Raw genomic sequence first — 22096 nt, 5'->3', positions numbered from 1 at the left:
GATAAATCGGAGGAATTTTGATGGAGCAAGTAGGAAGTAAGGGTTTCTTCTTGCAAGTGGGTTGGTAACCTGAGATCATAGATATTAAAAATTTTGCAAAAGAACAAAAGGGAGAAATTGTTTTGTAGAGGTACTTATAACTGATCCCATGAAAGCTGGGTAGAATCAGATTCCATTGTAACTTTCAAAAAGCAATTGGATATGCATTTGAAGAGAAAGAAACAAAGTTAACATTTTACATCTGGTATGAAGTTGTACCCCACTTGGAATTCTTTCTCTTTCTGTATAGATGCTGCCAGACTTCCTAGGTTTCTTCAACACTTAGTTACAGAATTCCAGTATCTGCAATATTTTGCCTTTATGCATTTTAAGAAAACCAACGTTCAGAGTTCTAAAGAGAAAACTGGGGTGGGACTAAACTAGGTGTTCATTTTTCAAAGAACTGACCAATGAAAGTTCTGCACTGCAAGACACTTAAGAAATTCTCTTTTTAAAATTGTAAAGGAATGGATTCTAGAAATTAATCCAACTTGAAGCTGTGAAAACAGTTGTATAGTTAAACTGGTTAGTAAGGAATTTCAAATCAAAAATTAAGATTGATGTTTTAAAATTTTTAGAGTTTGACAGCATCCAATAGTAAACAGCAAAGAACAAATACATTTTAATCAACATTCTTATTAATGATATTGGATTTATTTTTTTCTAAAAATTGCTTAGTGTTTCTTTGAGGTTTGTTCAAAACTGGTAAATAAAGTTTGATAATGCCAATATTACAATAGGTTACATTCATGAAACACAGGATCACACATGCTAGACAACAGCAGCTTGACAAATGTGAATTACAAAGGTACCTTAATGGAATCCCAATTTAAAAGGTTTTCAGTGCAAGTGAAAATTCAGATACTTCTACTATAACTTAAACCATGAGGAGATGTTTCTAATGATAACTTTTACAGTCTGAAAATAATTATTGGAACATTGTTTAAGATCTCATCTTTTCCAAATATCAATGTATGTATTTGAAAAAAAATCAGCATATCAATTAGTATTTAAATCCTGAAGTATGAGGCAGAGTAAACCAGGTACACAAGCTTGAGTGCAACTCAAATGTTTTCTAGTTGGACTTAGATAAATTACATAGGATAGTCAATATAAATACTTTCTATTACAAGAACATAATGCTGCTCACACTCAAAACTGAAAAACATTTTTAAAAATGCTTGGAAAAATAGAATTTTTCACATTAATATCCTTACACCAGAACTAATGATCTGTTATATGTAGAAGACTAAAATGATTAAATAAAAGGGGATGACACTGCAAAGTCAAAAAGAGAGATTCTTGTGATGGCACATGGAAAGAAAGCATTGATCAAAAGGAACTGTGAATATCAACAGCAGTACTGCCAGAACTTCACATTTGAAAGAAATGAAAGCAGTGTTATGAAGGTAAAAATAAAATTGACATAGTACTAAAGGACCATAGGACTGTTCTCTCATCAGAAAGACAACCAGTGGTAAGTTTAATCAGTGGGTCACCAAGACACCGACAAGGGGAGAGGTTGAGAAGGCAGGACCGTTATGGTGACCTCAGCCAGTGTGGGAATTGGACCCATGTTGTTGGCAGCATTATAAACCAGTCATCCAGCCAACAGAGCTACATCATTGATCTGAAAGCTTAACTCTGTTTCTCTTTCAAAAGATGCTACTGAATATTTCCAGCGTTTTTTGCTTTTTAGTTAAGTATTCTCCAGGGTGTATTCAGATGTGCTATGGGCCAATAGTTTACAATGGTTCGGTAAAGAATACTTCATCATATGCAGTACAGACAACATAAACCTCTTGGACTAATTTTGTATTCCAAGATTCATCTATTGCACATGTGATACAATCCTCGGATGTCATTTGTTTCCAGCAACTAAAAAGGCAAGGGGTGCAGCTGTATAAGTAACAATTACTGGATAATCCGATAATCCTGCCACATTGAGACTTGATTTGCAACTTCTCCACTTAAAATTTATGGACAAATTTAAAAATCACACAACACCAGGTTATTAGTCCAACAGGTTTATTTGGAAGCACTAGCTTTCAGAGCACTGCTCCTTTATCAGATAGTTGTGGAGCAGGACCAGAAGAGACAGAATTTAGCTATAAGTTCTGTGTCTTATGGCCCTGTTCCACAGCTACTTGATATTTGAAAGATAGTGCTTCCAAATAAGTCTGTTGGTCTATAACTTGGTGTTGTGTGATTTTTAACTTTGCCCACCCCAGTTCAACACTGGCTCCACCACATCATAAAATTTATGGAAACATTAAAAATTACTTATTTTAAAATAATACCCAATATTCAGAGTATGTCAGTGCAAACCAATCCGGTCATCAGGTTTGTCAACAATTATATTTACAGAGTAAGCATGACTTCACCAAGGTCCATGGTTAAATAATGAGAACATTTTGATATGCAGAATACATGGACACATGTATTTTTAATATCAGACTATGGTCATCAGAATTGCTTGTAATACCTTTTACTCTATGTTTTGGTGGACACTGTCAGGAATAATAATGACACAGCAAGTATAAATTAGATAAGAGAGTGAGGGTTTAAATTGAAGATAGTCTCTATTCCAGCCCTACTTTATTGTAGGAATCCTTCATATACAGTTACTTTTTCCATTTCTCTCCAAGAGTTCCTTGACCATTTTCTCTAATGAAAAGAGGTGCTCATCTGTATCTTCTGGAACGATCTTTCGTAAGGAGTCAGCAAGTTCAAATAGGTACTCTGTGTTCCTTCCACTTTGCCCAACAGCATTTAAAATCTGCAAAGCCATGTCTTCCAAGGGTGCTGGACCCAAGTAATTAGGATTATCACATGTTCCTATGTATTGCATCACAGGGAAAGGATCTATTGAAGTATCCTTTGGATAAAACGTAACTGTAATAGTCCTGTAACCATCCTTTTCTCGTAAGTCAAGATATTCCTTCACTTCTTCTTCTTTTCCATCTGGAAGTTTATACACCACACCCCACACGAGGCCCTGAATATAAACATACAATACGGTAATGTATTTGTCCAAAATTAGAATAAATCATATTCAATAATAAATTGTATTTATGTACTAAAGAAAATAAATTTTAAAGGACATTATTCATATTTCATAAACTTGGAATGGGCTATCTGCATTAAAATTTGGTTCAATATTCTATAATACAACCTTAATTATGTTAATGTATCAATGCAAATATTCATGTTTTGTATCATCCCATATTAATAGCATTGCAAATCTTAATGCTGTAGAACATTTATTAGCAAGAAATAAAACAAGTCCTTTGTATATTTCACACCCTAATTGTTATTGGTGCTGTTTTATAATGTTGTCATACAACACTACAATTGCACAATGTTAGTAACCCGTTATCTCCTATCTTGAATTATACATTTTAAATTACTGACCTGACATGCAATGTGTAAAAGATGAATTGTTATGAAACTTCCCTACCCATATTAGAAATTCCACCCTTCTTTCTCTCTCCCCATCCAACATTCTTACCAGAAGCAATCCTATTCCAGGTAAAGCCTTGGTTTGATTTTTTGTACAAATATGCTTGACTCCCAACATCTTGGGGCAAGATCAGAAATTCAACTTGGAAAAAATACCCCAATGGCATAGTGGTATTATCACTAAGCTAGTAATCCAGATACCCAGATTATGTCTGAATCCTACCACAACAGATATGAAGAAAGTCAATCTTGATTGTTGTACAAGCCCATGTGGTTCACTACTGTGTTTTTTGGAAAGGAACACTACTGTCTGGCCTACAAACAAATCTAACAACTCAAGACTAGGCACTGTGGGCCATTACTGGTAGCATAGTTTACTTCAGCACACAATATGTAATTTCACGGGCCAGCATATACCTGACTCTACTCTCAGCATAAAGCCAGAGGATCAACCTTGGTTCAAAGAAAAGTGCACAAAGCCATGTATGTCACAAGGCATACTGAAAAATAACAAGTGCCAATCTGGTGAAGGCACACAGCAGGACTATTTACATGTCGAACAGCATAAGCAACATGTGCCAGAGAGGGCTAAGTGATTAAGTCTTGCCACGTAGTGGTGGACAATTAAACAACCCACTGGATGTGATGAGATTCCAAGAATATCTCCATTCTCAAAGATGGGGAAAGCCCATGCACAAAATAAAGCTGATGTACTTGCAACATTTTTAGCCTCAAGTGCTGAGTGGATGATCCATCTCTAGACATCCCCAGCAAGATAGATTTAGCCAAAACAGTCTTTAGGCCAATTTAAGTCGCTCCATGAGAGATCAAGAAACAGGTGGAGGTGTTACATACTCTAAAAGGACCTGATGACGTTCTGTCAATAATACTCAAGATATCTGCTCCAGAACTTGCTATGCCACTTGCCAAGATGTTTCAGTACAGCAGCAACATAGGTAATTTTCCACAGTATTGGGTAGATACCAATGTCCTATACACAAAAAGCAAGTCAAATACAACCCCACTAATTACTGCATCAGTCTACTTTCATCAGTAAAATGATGGAAAGTGTCATCAACAGTGCTATTAGGCAGCACTTATTTAGCAATAAAGTGTTCACTAGCGAGTTTTGAGAAGATTTGTAGTTCAGGTTGAGGTTCTGGATGTAGGTTTGCTCACTAAGCTGGAAGGTTCATTTTCAGATGTTTCGTCACCATACTAGGTAACATCATCAGCAAACCTCCGGTTGAAGCACTGGTGGCATGGCCCGCTTTCTATTTGCGTGTTTAGGTATCCTTGGGTTGGTGATGTCATTTTCCTGTGGGGATGTAATTTCCTTCTTTTTTGTAAAATCTGGGGGGTGGTAAATGAAACCAGACGGACCCAACACATCCCGCTTCTACAGATTACCCAAAATTCACAAACTAGGAGCCTCCCTCAGACCCATAGTCTCGCTACCTGGAACACCAACTTGCAGATTGGCCAAGGAGTTACATCAAAGACTAGAACACCGAGTAGAAGACTCACATCACACAATCCACTCCACCCAAGAACATCTGAAGACCAAAGACACCGAGATAGAAGAGGATGAAATAATGGTCTCCTCTGACATAACAGCCCCGTTTACATCTATCAACATCAACCTGGCCAAGAAAACACTGACTACACTATTAGAAGAACCAAAGGCATATACATCAAACACCACCAACTTCATCAGCAATAATAATATCATCAAGCTAGTGGACCTATGCCTTACCACCCATTTCACCTTCAACAACAAAACTCCAGACAAACCAACGGAACACCAATAGCATCTCCGATATCAGGGTTCTTAGCAAAGGCAGTAATGCAGAGACCCGAACAAACAGCTCTGCTAACCATCCAACCCAAACTCTGGATCCACTCCATGGATGACACCTTTGTCATTACTAAACGAAATAAATTAGAGGAAACCTTCAAGACCATCAATAATACCCTTACTGGCATAAAATTCATTAAGGAGGAGGAAAACAACAACAAACTGCCTTTCCTCGATGTCGCAGTAGAGCGAACAGCCAATGGAAAACTTCAAACCAGTGTCTATAGGAAAACAACACAAGACCAAATACTGAATGACAGAAGCAATCATCCCAACACCCATAAACGATGCTGCACGAGAACCTTATTTCAACGAGCCACCACACACTGCAGCACAGAGGAGCTACAAAGAGAAAAGTAAAATCACCTGTACAGTGTATGCAAAATGAACGTGTACCCAATGAACACAGTCTGCCGATTTCTCAGCAACAAACCCAAACAAGCAGACAAAACATGTCCAGGAATCCTAACCACTCTCCCCTACATCAAAGACATCTCCAAAATGAGACCAACTTTCATTAGTATCCTTACACACTGGTCAGGAACAATACCACTTTGACTGGGACAACACATCCATCCTAGAACAAGCCAAACCGAGACATGCACGAGAATTCCTAGAAGCATTTCAACTGGAACTCTGTCAAGAAACCCATTGACTTAGATCCCATTTACCACATAAGAAAAAAAAAGGAAATTACACCACCAACCCAAGGAAACCTAAACACACAAAAAGTGGGCCATACCACCAATGCTTCATCCGGAGGCTCGCTGATGACGTTACCTAATATGGTGACAAAACGTCTGAAAACGAACCTTCTAGCTTAGTGAACAACTTATATCCAAAATGTTCACTGGTGCTCAGTGTGGGTTCTGCCAGGGCCAATCAATTAGCTCCTGATGCCATTACAGGTTTGCTTCAAACATGCACACTGGAGCTAAATTCCAGAGGTGAGGCATGTGACTGGCCTTAAAAACAAGGCTGCATTTGATCAAGCAAAGCATCAAGGATATCTAGCAAAATTTGAGTCTGTGGGAACCTGGGAAAAACTCTTCCTGTTTGAAGTCATACCTGACACAAAGAAGATGATAATGCTTGTTGGAGGTCAGTCATCTCAACTCCAGGACATTTCTGAAGGAGTTCCTCACAGTCATGTTCTAGGCCCAATCATCTTCAGCTGCCTTGTAATATAACCTTCCCTCCATCATAAGTTCAGAAGTGGGTATGTTCTCTCATGCTTGCACAATGTTCAGCATCATTCATGACTCCTGAGATACTGAATATACAGTCTCTCTCAATGCAGCAAGAGCTGGACAACATCCAGATTTGGGCTGACTAATCGCAAGTATTTGCGCAAATGCCAGGGAATGACCATTTCCAACAAGACAGAATCCAATCATGCCCCCTTGACATTCAAAGGGCATCATTAGCAACATCCAGGGGTTACCATTGACCAGAATCTGAACTGGACTAGCCATATAAATACTATAGCTACAAGATCAGTTCAGAGGCTAAGAATCCTGTAGTGAATAACTCACTACCTGACTCCCCAAAGCCTGTTCACCACCTACGAGACCTAAGTCAGAAGTGCGATGAAACAGCTGCATTAACACAAGGTCAGAAGTGCAGACGCTCACTGATGATTGCACAATGTTCAGCACCATTCATGACTCCTCAGATACTGAAGCAGTGTTCAAATGCAACAATATCTGGATAACATCCAGGCTTGTGCTGACAAGTGGCAAGTAACATTTGTGCCACACAAATGTCAGGCTACGGCCATCAATCTAACCACCTCCCCATGACATTCAATGGTAATACCATCCCTGAACCTCCACTATCAACATCCTGGGGTTATCATTGACCAGAAACTCAACTGGACTCACCACATAGACACAGTGGTTATAATAGTGGGTCAGAGGTTAGGAATACTGTGGCAAGTAACTCACCTCCTGAATCCACAAAGCCTGTCCATCATTTACAAGGCACAAGACAGGAGTGTGACGGAATACTTTGCACCGTATACTAGTACAGAGGTTGGGAGGTCATGTTGCGGCTGTACAGGACATTGATTAGGCCACTATTGGAATACTGCATGCAATTCTGATCTCCCTACTCGAGGAAGGATGTTGTGAAACTTAAAATGGTTCAGAAAAGATTTACAAGGACGTTGCTAGGGTTGGAGGGTTTGAGCTATAGGGGGAGGCTGAATAGAATGGGACTGTTCTCACTGGAGCATCAGAGGTTGAGGGGTGACCTTATAGAGGCTTATAAAATGAGGGACATGGATAGGGTAAATAGACAAGTTCTTTTCCCTGGTGTGAGGGAGTCCAAAACTAGAGGGCATAAGTTTAAGCTGACAGGAGAAAGAGTTAAAAGGGACCTACCTAAGTGGCATCTTTTTCAAGCAGAGTGTGGTGCGTGTATGAAATGAGCTGTCAAAGTGGTAAAGGCTGGTACAATTACAACATTTAAAATGCATCTGGTTGAATATATGAATAGGAAGGATTTAGAGAGATATGGCCCAAGTACTGGCAACTAGGACCAGATTTATTTAAGATTTCTGGTCGGCATGGACGAGTTGGACCGAAGGTTCCATTTCCATGCTGAATATCTCTCTGACCACTTCCCTCCAGAATGACAAAGTTAGCAGATACATGGGAGCACAAACATCTGCATGTTCCCCACCAAGCCACTCACCAGCCTAAACTGCAAATATTGTTGCACCTTCATAGTCCTGGGTCAAAAACCTTATTGTGTGTCTACCTCCATCAAATGAACTGCAGTGGTTCAAGGCAGTAGCTCAGCACCCTTTCTCAAGGCAAGTATGGATAACAAAGCTCATATTCCATGAATGAATTATAATAAATACCTAAAATCAAAAGTATTCACAAATGAACCAAAAAGTAATTCTATGAAACCCTTCATCGAAATAAATAAAACAAAAGATTTCCTGAAAGTTGGACATTCTTGAAATAGCAGGGGTTTAAAAAAAAAAATCAGATTGCAGACCTAGTTTAATGTTGCTTGTATCAGCCTCTTCAAAGAAAACTTTAGGTCTGAATAATCTCATGGTTATAGAACTCATATTAACAGATGGCCCCTGGCTTTCTCATGGACAGCTTAAGGTATAATTGATCCAGTTACTGTATTACTTGGTGGATATGTTACTTGGTGTGCTATGGTACCACAGTATAAGATCAACATTGTATTTTTATTAGTCAGGAAATACTATTTACATTTCTGCAATGTTAATGTTTTTCAGGTCAGAAAGATACAGAACTATCCAGGAAGCACCAGCATAGGGTTCAGGTTAGGGGATGTTCTGGGGAATTAACTTCAACTACATCCAGTAATGTTTTTAGATCAAATTTACCTCAGTAAAGGTGACATATTCCTACTGGGATAGATTGAAAGCAAAAGTTAGGATTAGGATGAAGTAAAAAGGACAAACAAGGATATATAGTGAAATAGATATTTGGCAAAATTTGGGAGTGCCATCAACAACTTGAATTTATGTAGCATCATTAATAGAAAATTGACTTAAGGATCTCCAGAGGGAGAAATTTGATGGCAACTAAAAGGGAAAGATTGGAGGCATCATAGGTTTGATCAAAGAGATGGACTTTAAACACAGTATATCAGAGTAGGTCAGGCAACCAAAAGCACAACAGCTGACTGTACACCAAAAAGAAGAGAGACTGAGGTCACAGTGAGAAATAACAAAAGGAAAACAAAAGCTGAGAATTGCTGGAAAAATTCAGCAATTCTGGCAGAATCAGAGGAGAAAAATCAGAGTTAAACAAGTATTTTGCAGTAGTATTTACTGTGGAAAATGACATGGAAGATACAGAATGTAGAGAAATAGATGGTGACATCTTGCAAAATATCCATATTACAGACGAGGAAGCAGTGGATGTCTTGAAACACAAAAAAAGTGGATTAATCCCCAGGACCTGATCAGGTGTGCCTTGAACTCTGTGGGAAGCTATGGAAGTAATTGATGGGAGTCTTGCTGAGATATTTGTATCATCGGTAGTCACAGGTGAGGTGCCAGAAGACTAGAGGTTGGCTAACGTGGTGCCACTGTTTAAGAAAGGTGGTAAGGACAAGCCAGGGAACTATAGACCAGTGAGCCTGACGTCAGTGGTCGGCAAGGTGTTGGAGGGAATCCTGAGGGACAGGATGTACAGGTATTTGGAAAGGCACGGACTGATTAGGGATAGGCAACATGGCTTTATGCATGGGAAATCATGTCACAGAAACTTGATTGAGGTTTTTGAAGAAGTAACAAATGGGATTGATGAGGCCAGAGTGGTAGATGTGATCTATATGGATGTCAGTAAGGCGTTTGACAAGGTTCCCCATGGGAGACTGTTGAGCAAGGTTAGATCTCAGGGAGAACTCGCTATCTGAATACAGAACTGGCTCAAAAGGTAGAAGACACAGTGGTGGCGGAGGGTTATTTTTCAGATGGAGGCCTGTGACCAGTGGACTGCCACAAGGATAGGTGCTGGGTCCACTACTTTTTGTCATTTATATAAATGATTTGGATGCGAGCATAAAAGGTATAGTTAGTAAGTTTGCTGGTGACGCCAAAATTGGAAGTGTAGTGGACAATGAGGAAGGTTACCTCAGATTACAACGGGATCTTGATCAGATGGGCCAAAGGGCTGAGAAGGAGGAGATGGAGTTTAATTTAGATAAATGTGAGCTGCTGCATCTTGGGAAAGCAAATCTTAGCAGAACTTATATACTTAACGGTAAGGCCCTAGGGAGTGTTGCTGAACAAAGATCTTGGACTGCAGGTTCATAGCTCCTTGAAAGTGGAGTTGCAGATAGGTAGGATAGTGAAGTAGGCGTTTGGTATGCTTTCCTTTATTGATCAGAGTATTGAGTACAGGGCATTTGGTTCGGCCACTGTTGGAATATTGTGTGCAATTCTGGTCTCCTTCCTATCGGAAAGATGTTGTGAAACTTGAAAAGGTTCAGAAAAGATTTACAAGGATGTTGCCAGGGTCAGAGGATTTGAGCTATAGGAAGAGATTGAATAGGTGGGGCTGGTTTCCCTGGAACGTCAGAATCTGAGGGGTGACCGCATACAGGTTTATAAAATCATGAGGAGCATGGATAGGATAAATAGACAAAGTCTTTTCCCTCGGGTGGGAAAGTCCAGAACTAGAGGGCATAGGTTTAGGGTGAGAGGGGAAAGATATAAAAGAGACCTAAGGGGCAACGTTTTCACTCAGAGGGTGGTAGGTGTATGGAATGAGCTGCCAGAGGAAGTGGTGGAGGCTAGTACAATGGCAACATTTAAAAGGCATTTGGAGGGGTATATGAATTGGAAGGGTTTGGAGGGATATGGGTCAGGTGCTGGCAGGTGGGACTAGATTGGGTTGGGATATCTAGTCAGCATGGACAAGGTGGACCAAAGGGTCTGTTTCCATGCTGTACATCTCTATGAATTTTGACTCTACGAGTGACCCTACCTCATAACTGACCTATGAGGAGTGAATATAAATAAAACAGATCTTGTGTATTAACCTTTTTTCTGTGGCATCACATAATTAAATACCTTTTGTAAATCTACATTGCTTGTTTATTTCTCAAAGAACTCTAATAAATTAATGAAGAAAGTGTTAATTTTGCCTCATACTTATGATTTTCCAAATGTCTTGGCATAATCTCCATCATGGACTGTAACATTTTTCTTCAGACAGATAGTAATTTTATGGGCTTTTGCATTCTTTACTTTCTTTCTCTTTGAATACAGATTTTACATGAACTCCTCACCCCCCAATCTGCTGGGATCTTTTGAAAGATCACAGTGCTTCTATTGTCTCTGCAACCAATTTTTTAAGACCCTAGATTGCAAGCCATTAGATTTGGGACTTGAGGCTTTAGCTGAAATAATTTTCTATGTACCCATTCACTGATGATTATGATTGTTTTAAGTTCATCTCTCCCTTTAACCCCTTGTTTTTCCAAGTATTTTGGCATGGTTTTATGCTTTACACAGTGAAAGCAAACCAGAATGACACTTGTATCGTTTCCTTGTTTTCCATTATTAATTCTCCAGACTCTCTTTTTGCAGAGGACCAAACACTTAATTACTTATTTTGAAACAGGTTAAAATGCTTACTGTTTTTATATTTCAAACTGGCTGTCCCTTTTTCTTAAAAAAAAAATGGGGAATTAAAATGTGATTCTTTATTGGCTTTTAAAATTGTCCAAACTTTCGATCTAATGTTAATCTTACTGAATTTTCTCCTCACCTCCTTAGACAAGATAACAAACTTTAAACTAGACTTTAGCCAACCTGTCCATATTAATTTTCAGTATTGTGCAATAAGCATACTGAAGTTAAGCATAGTTTCCATGCCTTAAGTTGCAAGCTGACAAATGGAGCACCTGTATTTTACAAAGCTTGCATCCTTCAGAACAATAGATTTTTACAATAATACACAATGCTACAATTTAGAACAATTTTACTGGCATTTTACACTCGATCAGCTAATTAATATGCAATAGCTGTTGTTCCTATGCAGAAACAAATATTTCAAATACATTTATGAATTAATTGTAAATCAGTCCTGAAGTCAGTTTAAAATTTTCAATTATGCATTATTCTTTTACCTCAGGATCTTCAACAAGTGTGACAACTCTTCCAGGCTACAGGGATGGAATGAAAAAATACATAAAGTCTTAACGAGGTACATAATGACATAGTATAATTAAACTACGATTATGGACAAGCCAAATTTGGTTGAACTTTAAAAGACCTCAAAATAAATATTATTTCCTTGCTTTCTGACAAAACTAAAATATATTGGATTGTAAATACACTGGTTCCAGTTACAAAACAGAACTTAAATCAAAACTTCATTAACTACACAAATTGTGGCCCTTTCTTTCAGAAACCACTCTGCAGCCGACTTACCTGACTTTCCAACTGTATAACAGTAATAGATTACCTCACTGCTATCAGGCAAAGTCAGTCACCATATTGGTGAATCATGCTACACAATTTTGTACATTAGACTTTTGAATGTACCGAATCAGAATTGTAAGCCATACGCTTTTACAGGTAGTTCGTCTATAACGTAATGGTTACACTCTTGTGCAACCCTGCATTATAAAAAAATTGTGCTTTAGGAACAGCACTTGAAGTGTTGCCGATGTAATCGGGTCACAGTCAGTAAAGTTCGCGCTTTAGAAACAGTGTCCCCAACTGTGTTACAGCGAATCCGCATTAATGAAACGCGTGTTATAGCAGAACAACCTGTATAAAATATTGGGTATCCAATGTTCAAAGTATGCCTTACTTAAGTTTATTCTATCCAAACAATAGAAATAGTGAAAAATTACACAATTCATTTAAATGGAAATAAACTCAAAGTAAAACACTGACAAAATTTAGACTATTTTTATTTAAAAACCTGCTTTCAGAAAGAAACAATGATTACACAATACAATAGTCTATTAGTCAAGGCCTGGGACGAACAAGTCACAGATGGAAAGTTCAAATCTCATGTCAAGTTGTAAAGCCAAATCAATAATTTAGTTCATCATAAAAGTTTACCTAGCCCATAAAAAGTCAAAAATCAACTGAATTGCTTAATTTACCACGCCTATCTGACTCCGTAAACGTGAGAATTTAGTTCCACATTACTGCCCACAAGCAATTAGAGATGGGCAAAAGATACAGGTCATCAATATGCCAAGAACAACAAATATTTGAATGCATCATTCTGATATTTTTGGTTTATAAATAATGGGTATTTTATCAATACAGCAGTTGTGATAAACATAATCAATAATCAACTATAACAAATAATAGGTTGTATTTGCCATAAATGAACAGGTTCATGAATTTACATTACTGACATCGAACTAGTTGGGTATTAACATGGACAGGATTTGACCACCCATAAAACTGTGGGGGTTACAAAAGCAGGTTAGAGGACAACAACTCTATAGTGAGTAACTTACTTTTTGTGTCCTCAAAATTTCTATACACCATCAAACAAGGCACAAGTCAATGGCATGATGAAACATTTTCCGCTTGCCTCGGCGAGGGTAGCAATGACAACACTCAAGATGCCCATATAATTAACACCCCATTTTCCTTCCTCAACCACATGATGCACAGCAGCAACTCACCAAGACTCTAATTTCTCCCACATAGAAGAGGAAGGCACAAGGGAAGACCACCACCTGCAAATTCTCCTTCAAGCAACACACCATCACATTTGGAGACATATTGTTATTCCTTGACTGTCAATGAATCAAAATCTTGGAACTCATTTCCTAACAGTAGTAATGGTGTAGCTGCAATAGATGTGTAATAGCATTTCAAGAAGATGGTTCACTACCACCTTTTCAAAAGCAACTATTGACGTGCAACAATTTGGTCTTGCTCGTGGTGTCCAGGACAGTGAAAAAAATAATCAAATTTAATCCCCAGCAAAGAATTCAAAACAAAATGTCTGACACTGCACAAGATTAAAAAAAAACTGAAATGCAGAACAGGTCTCATTTTCAGTGAAACATATAAACATTGGCAGTCACTTGCATCTCAGCTCTAGAATACAAATCATGTCCAAAATGGGACAACGTCTGTGGTGAGATATGGAATAAGTCTTCTTGGCAGAATCTAAATTGAACATCAAATAACAGGTTAAATGTTGCCTGACAGCACTGTTGCTGAGTTGTTCCATCATTTTACTCATGATTGCCAGTTGATTAATAGTGCATCAATAGTTGGATAAGATTTTGCATTGCAGCAGCACAAACCTGAATCAGTTGACTAGATGTGGTAACCTATCAAGAATAAAGACAAAATGGAATAAAGATGTGGAAGATACAGAATGTGGGGAAATAATGGATTCTGGATTATCCAAGATGGAGGATGGGAAAAATTTCTGGCTATAACAGCTGCTCCTTTTTTTGAGGTATTTTAGGTGTTGGAGGTGACTTCCTCGAATTGCAGGAGCAGCAATTACAGTCTTAGATGCTGTTACATTGTTTTGGAAATTTGGAAAAAAAGTCAAAACAACAGTAGTTTCAAAAGGGAGAAGAAAAGACAAAGGAAGCACATGGTGAGGTCAGTGCAGGAGAGAGAGAGAGAGAGAGAGAGATAGAGAGAGAGAGAGAAAGAAAAAAGAAACTGACACCACAGTTACTGCCTTTGCTGTTTGAAATCATGTATCGCTGGACATCGGAGGGCGTTTGGGAAAATTAACAAACAGTGAAATTCACAACTGATCTTGGAGGAACTGTTTGGGTAAAGTCACAGCACAGAAACAGACAAGTGAATTGTTTTAAGTGTGGCCTACAGAACGTCTGCAGTAGTGAGAAGAGTGAGTTCTTTCTTGATGATGGTTTTTGAGATACATCTCTTGATTAAACCTAAAATATAAGCCATAACTATTAATTTAACCTGGGACAGAGTTTTGGAGAGGTTATTTTCTGGATCTATAGGTCTGTAGATTGTGAAGGAGCAAAAATGGCCTTTAGTAGAGTGATATGCGCTTAGAGTCAGAGATGTACAGCATGGAAACAGACCCTTCGGTCCATGCCGACCAGATATCCCAACCCAATCTAGTCCCACCTGCCAGCACCTGGCCCATATCCCTCCAAACCCTTCCCATTCATATACCCATCCAAATACCTCTTAAATGTTGCAATTGTACCAGCCTCCACCTCTTCCTCTGGCAGATCATTCTATACACGTACCACGCTCTGTGTGAAAACGTTGTCCCTGAGGTCTCTTTTATATCTTTCCCCTCTCACCCTAAACCTATACCCTCTAGTTCTGGACTCCGCCCACCCCAGGGAAAAGACTTTGTCTATTTACCCTATCCAAGCCCCTCATAATTTTGTAAACCTCTATAAGGTCACCCCTCAGCCTCCGACCCTCCAGGAAAAACAGCCTCAACCTGTTCAGCCTCTCCCTATAGCTCAAATCCTCCACCCTGGCAACATCCTTGTAAATCTTTTCTAAACCCTTTCAGGTTTCACAACATCTTTCCGGTTTCACAACATCTTTCCGATAGGAAGGAGACCTGAACTGCATTCAATATTCCAACAGTGGCCTAACCAATGTCCTATACAGCCGCAACATGATCTCCCGACTCCTGTACTCAATACACTGACCAATACAGGAAAGCATACCAAATGCCTCCTTCATTATCCTTTCTACCTGCGACTCCACTTTCAAGGAGCTATGAACCTGCACTCCAAGGTCTCTTTGTTCAGCAACACTCCCTAGGACCTTACCATTAAGTGTATAAGTCCTGCTAAGATTTGCTTTCCCAAAATGCAGCACCTCACATTTATCTGAATTAAACTCCATCTGCCACTTCTCAGCCCATTTGGTCAAGATCCTGTTGTAATCTGAGGTAACTCTCTTTGCTGTCTACTACACCTCCAAATTTGGTGTCGTCTGCAAACTTACTAACTGTACCTCTTATGCTCATATCCAAATCATTTATGTAAATGACAAAAAGTAGAAGGCCCAGCACCGATCCTTGTGGCACTCCACTGGTCACAGGCCTCCAGTGTGAAAAACAACCCTCCACCATCACCCTCTGTCTTCTACCTTTGAGCCAGTTCTGTATCCAAATGGCTAGTTCTTCCTGTATTCCGTGAGATCTAACCCTGCTAATCAGTCTCCCATGGGGAACCTTGTCGAATGCCTTACTGAAGTCCACATAGATCACATCTACCGCTCTGCCGTCATCAATCCTCTTTGTTACTTCCTCAGAAAACTCAATCAAGTTTGTAAGACATGATTTCCCATGTTGACTATGCCTAATCAGTCCTTGCCTTTCCAAATACATGTACATCCTGTCCCTCAGGATTCCCTCCACCAACTTGCCCACCACCGACGTCAGGCTCACTGGTCTATAGTTCCCTGGCTTGGCCTTACCACTCTTCTTAAACAGTGGCACCACGTTAGGCAACCTCCAGTCTTCTGGCACCTCATCTGTGACTATCAATGATACAAATATCTCAGCAAGAGGCCTAGCAATCACTTCTCTAGCTTCCCACAGAATTCTAGGGTACACCTGATCAGGTCCTGGGGATTTATCCACCTTTACTCATTTCAAGACATCCAGCACTTCCTCCTCTGTAATATGGACATTTTGCAAGATGTCACCATCTATTTCCCAACAGTCTATATCTTCCATATCCTTTTCCACAGTAAATACTGATGCAAAATACTCATTTAATATCTCCCCTATGTTCTGCTGCTCCACACAAAGGCCACCTTGCTTATCTTTGAGGGGCCCTATTCTCTCCCTCGTTACCCTTGTCCTTAATGTATTTGTTAAATCTCTTTGGATTCTCCTTAATTCTATTTACCAAAGCTATCTCATGTCCCCTTTCTGCCCTCCTGATTTCCCTCTTTAGTATACTCCTCCTTCCTTTATACTCTTCTAAGGATTCACTCGATCTATCCTGTCTATACCTTACATATGCTTCCTTCTTTTTCTCAACCAAACCCTCAATTTTTTAGTCATCCAGCATTCCCTATACCTACCAGCCTTTCCTTTCACCCTAACAGGAGTATACTTTCTCTGGATTCTCGTTATTTCATTTCTGAAGGCTTCCCATTTTCCAGCTGCCCCTTTACCTGCGAACATCTGCCCCCAATCAGTTTTCCAAAGTTCTTGCCTAATCCCATCAAAATTGGCCTTTCTCCAATTTAGACCGTCAACTTTTAGATCTGGTCTATCCTTTTCCATCACTATTTTAAATCTAATAGAATTATGGTCACTGGCCCCAAAGTGCTCCCCACTGACATCTCAGTCACCTGCCCTGCTTTATTTGCCAAGAGTAGGTCAAGTGTTGCACCTTCTCGTTGGTACATCCACATACTGCATCAGAAAATTGTCTTGTACACACTTAACAAATTCCTCTCCATCTAAACCCTTAACAGTATGGCAGTCCCAGTCTATGTTTGGAAAGTTAAAATCCCCTACCATAACCACCTATTATTCTTACAGATAGCTGAGATCTCCTTACAAGTTCGTTTCTCAATTTCCCTCTGACTATTCGGGGGTCTATAATACAATCCCTATAAGGTGATCATCCCTTTCTTATTTCTCAGTTCCACCCAAATAACTTCCCTGGATGTATTTCCGGGACTATCCTCCCTCAGTACAGCTGTAATGCTATCCATTATCAAAAATGCTACCCCTCTTCCTCTCTTGCCTCCTTTTCTATCATTCCTGTAGCATTTGTATCCTGGAACATTAAGCTGCCTGTCCTGCCCATCCCTGAGCCATGTTTCTGTAATTGCTATAATATCCCAGTGCCATGTTCCTAACCATGCCCTGAGTTCATCTGCCTTCCCTGTTAGGTCCCTTGCATTGAAATAAATGCAGTTTAATTTATTAGTCCTACCTTGTCCTTGCCTGCTCTGACTGTTTGACTCACTTCTATTCTCAAATGTACAAGTCTCAGATTGATCTCCTTCCTCACTATCTCCCCGAGTGCTCTTACTAGTTTAAATCCTCCCGAGCAGCTCTTGCAAATCTCTCTGTCAGTATTTTAGTCCCCTTCCAATTTGGGTGCAACCCGTCCTTCTTGTACAGGTCACTTCTACCCCAAAAGAGATTCCAATGGTCCAAAAATATGAATCCTTCTTCCATACACAGCTCCTCAGCCATGCATTCATCTGCTCTATCCTCCTATTCCTGCCCTCACTAGCTCGTAGCACCAAGAATAATCCTGATATTACTACTCTCAAGGACCTCCTGTTTAAATTTCTGCCTAAGTCTCTGTAATCTCCCTTCAGAATCTCAACCTTTTCCCTTTCTATGTCGTTGGTTCCAATGTGGACAATGACCTCTTGCTGGCTCCTCTCCCCAGTGAGCACATTCTGCACTCTCTCTGAGACATCCTTGTCCTGGCACCAGGAAAGCAACACACCACCCTGCTTTTTCACTGCTGGCCACAGAAACATCTGTTTGTACCTTGGACTAGAGAATCCCCTAACACAATTGATCACTTGGAACCTGATGTACCCCTTGTTGCATTAGAGCCAGTCTCAATACCTGTATGCCCTAATTATTTATTGAACACTCTGAAGTTTAAATAAAACCCTACGGTGAATAATGCATTTAACTTCCTGCAGTCAGCTTTGAGATCAACAGTAAACCATGGTTACTTCACTGCTTATTGCGAAAATTAGGCCAAAGACTAATAGTATGATTTACTTATGTTTGATTCATGCTCATTTTGGTAGCTTCCCAGATGATGACAAAGAAGATGGTCTGGCCATAAAAATTGTTGAAGTCTACATCGAGATCTGAAGATTCAAAAGGGTGCTGCCAGAAAAGCACAGCAGGTCAGGTAGCATCCTGCTCCTTGGATGCTGCCTGATCTGCTGTGCCTTTCCAACTCCAGCACCTACAGTCCTGACTTTCTCCTAATTAAGGCCTGAAGGCTGTCCCCAAACGGAAAATGAGTTGTTCTTCCAGCTTGCGTTTCTGATTTCCAGAATTTGCAGTTCTTTAGTTTTGTTTAGTGTCACATATGCTATGGTGCCAGGCAAATATTATTGGCCTAGAGTTATTCTAGACATTATGCGAAAGTGAGGAATGCAGATGCTGGAGATTAAAGTCGAGAGTGTGGTGCTTGACCGGCTGTGCTTTTCCAGCACCACACTCTCGACTCTTATTCTAGACATTGGCTGTTTACGTATCTAGCATAAGGGACAAGTCCTGTCTGCACTGCTCCAAATGCTTACTGAGCAGATGTGTGACTCATGGAGAAGAGGGAACCCTCAGGGAAGCTCTGCGGCTTGGACAAGGAGACACAGCTGCTCCTAAAGATTTGGAAGGTGGCTGAGAAGGAACACCTTCCAGCCCCACTGGCAGCCGCCAGGATTTAAACAGCCGTCACATCTGGGGACGGTTATTCGGAGCAGCCAGTGCCGGTGCCGCCTACCCTGACTCACCTTGCCCGGGACACCCCGGTGGTCGGTGCTGCCCTGCCAGAATCGACGGATGTAGCCCCGAATGTAACCCACCAACTTCTCCTGATAAGGGAAATCCACTTTCCAGATCAGCGAGCCGTACCCGAATATCCACATGCCGACACCTTCCTCCAGCACAGTGACCGCGTCCTTTCTTAACCGTAAACCGACCGATCACCGTCTCCGCCACGATCAGCCCAAGAACCGACTCACCAACGGATGCACCGCGCATGCACGCACGGTACGGCGCCACAAAACCCTCATGGGAAATGTAGTTCTGCAGCCGACGTATATCACGTGACCTCGCGCCGTGCGGACTACAGTCCCCAGCAGCCCACACGCCCTGCCCCCGATTCCACCTATCACTGAAGGGCTAGTGCTCGACATACGAATTCGTTACCAGCCACGTGCGCGAGCCAGCGGGCATGCGCACATGCACTGGCGAGGTTTCGGCTCAACAGGAAGTTGAGTCTCGAGGTGATGATGATTCTTGGTAACGGAGCATTCAGGCATTTCTGGGCAATGGACTTTATTTTCTGGTTCTATTTCCATTCGTTCCTTTAACTGTGCTTTCGTAGCAGAGCCAGATTGTGAGGGGTGTTGCATCTGGAGGAAACCTATCGACTGCTCGTTCATTGCCATCGTTTAAAGTGAAGTTCATGTCAGTGTTGACACAAAAGCAAAACATCACGAATGCTGGAAACTCTACAGAAAACTTAGGAAACACGCAAACGGTCTGGCATCATCTGCGGAGAGAAAAAGAGAATTAAAGTTTCAGGTTGGTAGTCCTGCAGCTGCTGTTCCGATACTGCCTGGCCTGGTGAGTATTTGCAGCATTTTCTGTTTTTATTCATTGTAATCGTGTGGCTGTTCAAGAATTGGTTTAAACCCGGAATGGTAACCGTGCTTTATGTCTGTCTACCTTTTCCTTATGTACGTCCTTTCAGTGTGTCAAACTATAGCGCTTTTTCCAATGGGATCAGGAAGTTGTTCGAAACAAACAACACGGCTTCTTGGATACTGGAGCACAGGTTCAGGGTCAATCTTTAGGGAGTATGAACACACATGCAAAAATAGACTATTCGGCCCTCGAACTTGCATTGTGGTTCAATAAGATCACGGCGGATCTGTTGCATTTTGAATTCGCACATTTCCGTCTAACTCCGATAACCTTTGATTCCCTTGCCAAACAAGGATTTGCCTTAAAAATATTTCATGGCCATGCTTCCATCCAGCTAGAGAATTCTGAAGTTTCACAACCCTTTGAGAGAAAATATTTCTCTTCATCTCTGCCCAAAAGGGCAAGCAGTATTTTAATACGTTGTTCTCTAATTCTGGACTCACCCACAAGTGGAAACATCAGGCCAGATTTTCCATTCCATTTTTTTTGTCATGAAAGAATGAACCTCTGTATTCTAATAGGTTTGTTTTGTATTGTTGAACTGTGGGGAAAGCAAACTATGCCCACTTCTCACAGCAATCAGCTGTCAAATTCTGAAATTTAAATATCATGAATGCCACTTTGACAACTGCTGTCAAACGGTAAGTACATAATGTAAGTGTGATGTTTGGTTGCTGGGATTGTAGGCTTCCAGATGGGTAGAGTGGTAGTATTATGACATGGAAGTCAAACCCGTCTGCTAATTAAACTAAAATACCCAGAGGTGATCGCCTCACTTTCTACTGTTAAAAATGTGCGAATGAAAGAAGATCCTTGATTTCCACTGTATAAATAGAAAGTAACAATTTATTTATTTAATCCTAACTGTGAACACTAACCAAAACTATTAACAAACCGAGCACTCTTCCCCCAATTAACCACTATTGCTTAGCTGACCCCAATTCTATTAATATGTTGTTCCAATAACGCAATGGTTAAAATTACATTAACTTAATTACTCAGAGTCCATACAGTCTCTTATGCTGTCTTTCTTCCAGTCTTCCAATTCTACTGTCTTCTCCCTGGGTCATCTTTTCACTTATTATTGCTTTTACAAGAAAAGGTATCTTTTGATAGTGCCTTCTGAGATTTCTTTGAGGGCAAGATGTTTATTTTCTTGGATGGCATTTGCTGTCCGACTCTGTGGCAGTTGCTCTGACCAAATTTCAAAGTGCCCTCGTAATTTATACCGCGCAACATCATACCCTGTCATTGGTCATCATGTTGTGAATTCAATAACTTGAAACTCAATTGTGTTTTAGTATCATCAGCATAATTTAACCAATTAATTTAAATTTGAATTGTCAAAACAGCAGCCATTTAATTGTCACATGGATCTATTTTGGAACAGCCAGTCTCTTAGCTGTTCTCTATACTGGCAGCTGTAGCTGTACTTAAAATTCAGAAAACACTTTCTATCTTAAAGTGACCATACACTCTTTCGGCTTTGTAACAGTAGGTTCAAGGTAAGTAAGTGCTAAATGATTAGGTGGTAGAATGCCATGTAAGTAGGATGTCAGGTTTGGGGAAGAATGCCATGTGGGAAGCAGTTCAGCTTCCAGATGGCAAAGGGGCCAAGTAAGTGATGCAGTATTTAGATTAGAGTCGATAAGATGTGGAGCTGGAAAAAGCACAGAAGGTCAAGCAGCATCAAAAGAGCAGGAGAGTCGACTTTTCAGTTGAAAGATCCTGACCTGAAATATTGACTGTTCTGCTTCTTTGATGCTTGACTTGCTATGCATTTTCTAGTTCCACATTTTATCAACTCCAACATTCCAGCATCTGCAGTCCTTGCTATCTCCAAGTACTT

General features: G+C 40.3%; 2 protein-coding genes across 6 annotated transcripts in view; one reads left to right on the top strand and one right to left on the bottom strand.

The window, feature by feature from the left end:
• Positions 1 to 545: 545 nt before the first annotated feature.
• Positions 546 to 19559, bottom strand: chac2 (ChaC, cation transport regulator homolog 2 (E. coli)). 4 transcript variants are annotated; one of them, XM_043695939.2, is made up of 3 exons: positions 19329 to 19559; positions 11993 to 12028; positions 546 to 3037 (listed from the first exon to the last, which is right to left on the bottom strand). In XM_043695939.2, the coding sequence occupies exons 1-3, from the start codon at positions 19461 to 19463 to the stop codon at positions 2654 to 2656; spliced, it is 555 nt and encodes a 184-aa protein (XP_043551874.1). In that variant the 5' UTR covers positions 19464 to 19559; the 3' UTR covers positions 546 to 2653. The 4 variants fall into 4 exon arrangements, with proteins under 4 accessions (XP_043551874.1, XP_043551878.1, XP_043551876.1 ...); XM_043695943.2 differs by having other exon boundaries at positions 19401 to 19558; XM_043695941.2 differs by lacking the exon at positions 11993 to 12028.
• A 248-nt stretch (positions 19560 to 19807) lies between these two features.
• asb3 (ankyrin repeat and SOCS box containing 3) overlaps positions 19808 to 22096 on the top strand; it is a 77234-nt gene continuing 74945 nt past the window's right edge. Inside the window, exon 1 of one of the 2 annotated variants that reach the window (XM_087991382.1) lies at positions 19808 to 20166. The gene's annotated coding sequence lies outside the window, so the exon portion shown is untranslated. The remainder of the gene's footprint in view (positions 20167 to 22096) is intronic. The other variant, XM_087991381.1, reaches the window with a different exon arrangement.

The sequence above is a fragment of the Chiloscyllium plagiosum genome, unplaced genomic scaffold (genome assembly GCF_037043375.1).
Source record: "Chiloscyllium plagiosum isolate Xiang-an unplaced genomic scaffold, Cpla_swu_hap1 HiC_scaffold_10, whole genome shotgun sequence".
Classification (NCBI taxonomy): Eukaryota; Metazoa; Chordata; class Chondrichthyes; order Orectolobiformes; family Hemiscylliidae; genus Chiloscyllium; species Chiloscyllium plagiosum.
Note: the sequence above shows the minus strand (reverse complement) of the source record. Positions and strands in the feature narration are given on the sequence as shown.

Excerpts from the sequence above, each read along its gene's own strand:
- chac2 (XM_043695939.2), bottom strand. The coding sequence starts at position 19,463 with ATGTGGATATTCGGGTACGGCTCGCTGATCTGGAAAGTGGATTTCCCT. Across the intron at positions 12,029-19,328 it reads ACCGGGGTGTCCCGGGCAAG|CCTGGAAGAGTTGTCACACT; the intron begins GTGAGTCAGGGT and ends CCATCCCTGTAG. Across the intron at positions 3,038-11,992 it reads CACTTGTTGAAGATCCTGAG|GGCCTCGTGTGGGGTGTGGT; the intron begins GTAAAAGAATAA and ends GTTTATATTCAG.